The 7,338-nt window shown below is 47.8% G+C and overlaps 1 protein-coding gene across 5 annotated transcripts in view; it reads right to left on the reverse strand.

The window, feature by feature from the left end:
- ankrd6b (ankyrin repeat domain 6b) overlaps positions 1-6,646 on the reverse strand; it is a 32,866-nt gene extending 26,220 nt beyond the window's left edge. For 2 of the 5 annotated variants that reach the window (XM_054733754.2, XM_054733752.2), the window contains exons 1-2: positions 6,329-6,646; positions 4,699-4,797 (exon numbers count right to left, since the gene is read on the reverse strand). In XM_054733754.2, coding sequence (XP_054589729.1) covers positions 4,699-4,797; positions 6,329-6,454 — 225 coding nt within the window. In that variant the 5' untranslated portion in view covers positions 6,455-6,646. The other 3 variants (XM_070549770.1, XM_054733749.1, XM_054733750.2) reach the window with 3 other exon arrangements.
- Between the last annotated feature and the right edge of the window lie 692 nt (positions 6,647-7,338).

A 7,338-nucleotide genomic window follows, 5' to 3' on the forward strand; every position in this document is an offset into this window, starting at 1 on the left:
GGATTTGTTTTAAATGTTGGTAAATTATTCATTTCTGGTGGCAAAAAAACCAACGACAAAGTGGTCGTGTTGTAACTGTTTTATTTGCATATTTGGTCTTTAAACAATGTTTTTTGTTTAAAAACAAAGATAAAGACTCATAAATGAGCTAGTACGACGAGTCCTGTAGTTCTGCATGTATTAGCTTAGTTCTCTTTCATAGCATTAGCTTCGTGTCTCACTGTGGGAACCCTCTAGGCGTGACCTAATCAGTCACTCAGAGAACAAGGGTTACGCCAGTCACCTAGAGTTTTAACCTCTGTTCAGTGCCATCACGGTTTCTAGGCAACAAGACATTCGCTGAAGCAGGGATGAGAATAAGCACGAAGGCTAGACTGCTCTGGGAAGGACCCAAACTGTATCGACTGAGTAGGATGAGTACTCACAAGGACACTATCCCAGAGTCTTCCTCGGACTGGCTCAGCGTCATGGTTCAAATCCCAACCCCCCTTACAAAAGCACGGAAGAAAAACTATTCCTACCCACACACCCACCCCACTCCCCGGTCAACTAGCACCACGGCTAGAGGAATTCTTTGGAAACACTGTATCCCTTGGCGTGCACACAGCGTCTGTCTACAGTATCTGGATAACTCCATATGAGATGGATCTATCTAGCATTCATTCATAGTCTGGATGTTCCTACTACATCCTGGAACGTTGCACGTGTGCTCCAACATTCTTCTTTGCTGTTTTCCTCTCATCCAGCAAGGATGTTAGCAGTAGCTCAGGCTAACATTATCATTGGCTCAGGCTAGCGTTAGTGTTGGCTCTGGCTAGCATTAGCAATAGATCAGGCTAACCAGTAGCATTGGCTCAGGCTAGCGTTAGGGTTGGCTCAGGCTAGCATCAGTAGTAGCTCAGGCTAACATTAGCGTTGGCTCAGGCTAGCGTTAGTATTGGCTCTTGTTAGCATTAGCAGTAGCTCAGGCTAATGTTAGCATAAGCTCAGGCTAACATTATCATTGGCTCAGGCTAGCATTAGTGTTAGCTCTGGCTAGCATTAGCAATAGATCAGGCTAACCAGTAGCATTGGCTCAGGCTAGCGTTAGGGTTGGCTCAGGCTAGCATCAGTAGTAGCTCAGGCTAACATTAGCGTTGGCTCAGGCTAGTGTTAGTATTGGCTCTTGCTAGCATTAGGAGTAGCTCAGGCTAATGTTAGTGTTAGCTCAGGCTAACATTAGCGTTGGCTCAGGCTAATGTTAGTGTTAGCTTAGGCTAGCGATAGTGTTGGCTCTGGCTAGCATTAGCGGTAGCTCATGCTAACAATATCATTGGCTCAGGCTAGTGTAAGTGTTGGCTCTGGCTAGCATTAGCAATAGATCAGGCTAACCAGTAGCATTGGCTCAGGTTAGCGTTAGGGTTGGCTCAGGCTAGCATCAGTAGTAGCTCAGGCTAACATTAGCATTGGCTCAGGCTTATGTTAGTGTTAGCTCAAGCTAACATTAGCATTGGCTCAGGCTAATGTTAGTGTTAGCTTAGGCTAGCGATAGTGTTGGCTCTGGCTAGCATTAGCAGTAGCTCAGGCTAATGTTAGCATTAGCTCAGGCTAACACTATCATTGGCTCAGGCTAGCGTTAGTGTTGGCTCTGGCTAGCATTAGCAATAGATCAGGCTAACCAGTAGCATTGGCTCAGGCTAGCGTTAGGGTTGGCTCAGGCTAGCATCAGTAGTAGCTCAGGCTAACATTAGCGTTGGCTCAGGCTAGCGTTAGTATTGGCTCTTGTTAGCATTAGCAGTAGCTCAGGCTAATGTTAGCATAAGCTCAGGCTAACATTATCATTGGCTCAGGCTAGCATTAGTGTTAGCTCTGGCTAGCATTAGCAATAGATCAGGCTAACCAGTAGCATTGGCTCAGGCTAGCGTTAGGGTTGGCTCAGGCTAGCATCAGTAGTAGCTCAGGCTAACATTAGCGTTGGCTCAGGCTAGTGTTAGTATTGGCTCTTGCTAGCATTAGGAGTAGCTCAGGCTAATGTTAGTGTTAGCTCAGGCTAACATTAGCGTTGGCTCAGGCTAATGTTAGTGTTAGCTTAGGCTAGCGATAGTGTTGGCTCTGGCTAGCATTAGCGGTAGCTCATGCTAACAATATCATTGGCTCAGGCTAGTGTAAGTGTTGGCTCTGGCTAGCATTAGCAATAGATCAGGCTAACCAGTAGCATTGGCTCAGGTTAGCGTTAGGGTTGGCTCAGGCTAGCATCAGTAGTAGCTCAGGCTAACATTAGCATTGGCTCAGGCTTATGTTAGTGTTAGCTCAAGCTAACATTAGCATTGGCTCAGGCTAATGTTAGTGTTAGCTTAGGCTAGCGATAGTGTTGGCTCTGGCTAGCATTAGCAGTAGCTCAGGCTAATGTTAGCATTAGCTCAGGCTAACACTATCATTGGCTCAGGCTAGCGTTAGTGTTGGCTCTGGCTAGCATTAGCAATAGATCAGGCTAACCAGTAGCATTGGCTCAGGCTAGCGTTAGGGTTGGCTCAGGCTAGCATCAGTAGTAGCTCAGGCTAACATTAGCGTTGGCTCAGGCTAGCGTTAGTATTGGCTCTTGTTAGCATTAGCAGTAGCTCAGGCTAATGTTAGCATTAGCTCAGGCTAACATTATCATTGGCTCAGGCTAGCATTAGTGTTAGCTCTGGCTAGCATTAGCAATAGATCAGGCTAACCAGTAGCATTGGCTCAGGCTAGCGTTAGGGTTGGCTCAGGCTAGCATCAGTAGTAGCTCAGGCTAACATTAGCGTTGGCTCAGGCTAGTGTTAGTATTGGCTCTTGCTAGCATTAGGAGTAGCTCAGGCTAATGTTAGTGTTAGCTCAGGCTAACATTAGCGTTGGCTCAGGCTAATGTTAGTGTTAGCTTAGGCTAGCGATAGTGTTGGCTCTGGCTAGCATTAGCAGTAGCTCATGCTAACAATATCATTGGCTCAGGCTAGTGTAAGTGTTGGCTCTGGCTAGCATTAGCAATAGATCAGGCTAACCAGTAGCATTGGCTCAGGTTAGCATTAGGGTTGGCTCAGGCTAGCATCAGTAGTAGCTCAGGCTAACATTAGCATTGGCTCAGGCTTATGTTAGTGTTAGCTCAAGCTAACATTAGCGTTGGCTCAGGCTTATGTTAGTGTTAGCTCAAGCTAACGTTAGCATTGGCTCAGGCTAGCAGTAGCTTGGCTTAGCGTTGTTCTGAAAACGACTTATGTCTAAGACTGAAGAGGATTGGGAGATGCATGTAAGGGGGTTGTGGTCTAAGCTCATGACGCGTTAAACCAGCTTTTCTCAGTTCAGACCGTTTCTCCGTGGCCTCCTGAGGATCATTACGGTATCTGCTCTCACACACGAAGAGGTGAGTTGGTGTGAAATCTTCAGTTTCACATACACCCAGCCTCCTCTCATGGCAGAATTGAAACTAAGATCATCTGATGTTGAGACATGATGGAGCTGGTTGATGTGGTTGGACTCCAGCTGCTGGATTTTATCAGCTGTTTCCCAGCAGGTAGAAACAGGTTAGCAAATAAAGACGTGTCACTTGGTGACACGTCTGAGGATGTCAGCCAAAACCTGTCAGAGTAAAAATAAACAACATCTGTTATTTAAACTCGTCTAGACTAAAGATCCTGATAATAGCAACAGGTGGACTGAGACTGTATCTACAGATCCTTCATCTGAAATGACCCGACTCCGTGTCACGAATAACAAAAGAGAAAACTTCCAGGACGAGAGAGAGAAGCAACATTCCCCCGCCACATCTATAAATCCATACAGACTGAAAGGGTCACAGCTAATCTGAACTAAGCATGAGAAGCACCGAGAAGAGCAGCAAGACACGAGCCTAATTCCATATTTTCATGAAATAAAACTCCATTAAAGCAGTAAGTTTATTAAATTCCCTTTATCCAACCAAGCTCTGAGCAGTTATGAGGGTCCAGCTGCAGACACAGCAGTTCCTGGTAACGGCTTAGCTCATGTCTGCTCAAGTCCTGAAGTCCAGGCCCGATGAAGAGGAGATAAGAGAGGACACCGAGCGGACACAAGAGCACCGGGAGGAAGATGCACATCAACTCCATGGGAAAAAAACAGGATAAACGGGAAGAAAAGTAGAGAAAAGGTCATTCCAAGCCAGATAAAAAGTGAGCCGAGCACAACACCACTGGAGGAGAAATGGAAGGAAAGGGGGAGGGACTGGGGGGAGGCTCAGGAAGAGTATTTTATCTAACCTCCTTCTCTTTCTCTGATCCTCCTGGATCTTTTCCAGCCTTTCTCCTCTGACTTCTTCCTTTCACCTCCTCCTCCTCCTCCTGCTGCTGCTTTAGCCTGCACCTCCTGCTCTCCCATGTCCTGGAGGATGTACTGCAGCCGGTTGCAGAACTCAGTGACCACAGAAAGTGAACGTTACAGTGCCAGGGATCAGGATTGCCACCGTCTGTGTGGGAGAGAGGCTCACGTGCTGCAGGCACACCCACAAGTGGGCAGTCTAGAGGGTCCCACTCAAGGCCACTCGAGGCCATCGGGCTACGGTTACTTAGGACACAGATACAGTCTAGAGCTGGAACTGTAAATCCAGCTTAAAAGGATCTGAAAACAAAAGGACAAGCAGCTGCTGGTAACCATCAGTCAGGAGTGGAGATGGGTAAAAACACACCCCGGCCCCGCGGCTGATGGATGGGTTCATCTACTTACATCATCCTGGACGTCCAGGTTGCAGCCAGCTTTCAGCAGCACCCGTATGACCTCCAAGTGGCCTTTGTAGGCGGCCAAGTGCAGGGGGGTCCTGCCATACTGCAGACACAGAAACACACACAACCCACCACAGCGTTACGATGCTGCTGCTGCATCTGTCACAGTGAAAAGTATCGCAGGCATAAATCTGCCGGAACGGAACAAATCCTTAATCTAAGTTTTAACAGAGCAGCGCACGGTCTGCACAGCTGTTCACGTAAAGGCACGGGAGGGTGCCCCCTGCTCCCCGTCTGAACCAGTACCAGTGGAGAGGCACCGAGTCAGGGCTAGTGGTTCTCAGACCCATCCTTAAATCACCTCTAGTGATGCTTAACACACACACACACACACACACACACACACACACACACACACACACACACACACACACACACACACACACACACACACACAAACACACACACTCCACCCCCAACCCCCACAAAAGCCCGCTGCTGAAGACTAATACATGTAAAACACAAATGTAAAATCTCCAGTCAGAAGAAAACTCCCAGAACGTCTTCCTGTGTTTGTCTGCATACTGCACTGTCTGGGAAATCTGGATCCTCTGGAGGTTCTTCCTGTTAAAAGGGAGTTTTCCTCTCCACTGTCGCTGCATGCTTGCTTAGTATGAGGATTGCTGTAAAGACTCTGACACTAGTCAGTGACTCGATGCGACCTGCTGGGTTCCTTATATAGGAAACTTGTTACTGATTGGCTGAATGACCTGACCTGTGTTGTTTACTGTGTGAAGGACCTTGAGACGACTCTGGTTCTGACTTGGTGCTTTATTAATAAACTTGAATTGAACTGAATTGAATTGAACTGAATTGAACTGAACTGAACTGAATTGAATGGGTCGTGGTACACAAGACGGGTCTGAGTGGACACCGATATCTGATCATTCAGCACCGATGTGTGAACAGGACCTCTGTACTACTAGACCTCGTTATACCGTGGGTCTTCTATAGTAGACATCCTAACACATCACATGCGTGGCCCTCTCGTCACCCGATTGTCCCAAACTGCCCAGCTGTACCGTAGCCGGTACTGCTCAACCCCTTCCAAAAGCTCCAGCTCCGTCCTAAACTAAGAGGTGATGGTCCATGTCCTAAAAGCCAGTTCTGGGGATTGGACCTCCAAGGCCTCTTCCCTGGTCTTCCACCAAATGCACACTGCACCAGATCCTTCATGTCCCTCCTGCAGGTCCACATGAGGACGGGCCTATGTATGAGGTTCAGGTTGGGCCCCACCGGCAAAGGCCGGGTCACCAGGTACTCTGGTTTTAAACTCATAAAATATCTTTTCTACGGGGCTTTGTTTTGTCTTTCATCTAGGACCAGATCGCCCTACCAAATGTCCAAAAATGGACTGCACAACTCCCAGGGTCCACCATGGTGAGGAGGTCATTCACCAATGAGTCCACTTAAATCACCAGTGAGCCTTTAGATTGGTTGTATAAAACCAATTACCTGCAGATGAAACAGGAAGATCTGGGTCACCAGGAGGAGAATTCTTCAGATAAATGATTCATGAGATTGATCAGAAGTACCATTGCGTGTTTAGCCCATCCGTGTTTGATCAAACTCACCTTGGTGACGGCTACCTTTGCACCTTTGTTGATAAGTTGGACCACACATTCGACCTGTCCCTTGTGTGCAGCTATGAGGAGGCGCTCGGAGAGTGCGAGGACCTCGGCTGCATCCTGCTGGCTCATGAAGTGGGCGAGTGATGCAGCTGTTCTTGAACACTGGGCTCCAGATGTTGAGGAGTGTAGCAGTGCCAGAGCTTCTCACTGCGTTTTAAACCATGCTGAGTTCTGGAGCCGACCGCCGGGTGCTTGGTGACTCTGCCAGCATGGCTGATAACTTTAGAGCCAGAAACCAGACACTGTTCAGATTCCACCTCCTTTTCCTCTCAGCTGCTGGTGAGAGAACAGGAAACAGAAAAATACCAGTTAGAAAAGCGTCGCAGGAGCCTGGCAAACCGGGACAACAGTTCCTGTTGTCAGCAGCGGAAAACTCAGTCCATGTGAACTCGTGAGTTGGACCCAAATGATCGGCGGAAAGAGCAAAGACGGCCTTTTAACCCCTAAAGTAAACAAATACCGGTTTCATCTGTCCTTGAGGTTCTTATGAAAGTGGTCCATGCAGCCCCCCATCATCGAGAAGATTGTTCTCTGCTTGACCATTTTCAGTCTGCCTTTAGGCCTGACCATAGCACTGGATCTGCACACATTCGTGTGCTGAGTGAAAACCATGGAGCAACTGATGCTGGTTCCTATGTCCTGTTATTACTGCTCGACCTCTCAGCAGCATCTGATTCAGTCGACCACAATATTCTGTTGAACAGGCTGGAATCGTGGGTCGGAGTCACTGGTTCCACTCCTGTTTGACTGATGGAAGCTTCAGCGTCCACACGGACAACTGCTCTTCACCTTTTGAGTTACTCCCCGAGGAGTGCCCCAGGGGTCTATTCTGGATCCACTCCTTTTTCTCATCTACGTTCTCCCCCGGGTAACATTTTAGCTTAACATGGCTTGCACTAACATCTCTACGCTGATGACTGTCAGATTTATTTCACTCTAAATCAGTCAAGTTC

This window comes from Nothobranchius furzeri, chromosome 3, assembly GCF_043380555.1.
Source record: "Nothobranchius furzeri strain GRZ-AD chromosome 3, NfurGRZ-RIMD1, whole genome shotgun sequence".
Taxonomy (NCBI): Eukaryota; Metazoa; Chordata; class Actinopteri; order Cyprinodontiformes; family Nothobranchiidae; genus Nothobranchius; species Nothobranchius furzeri.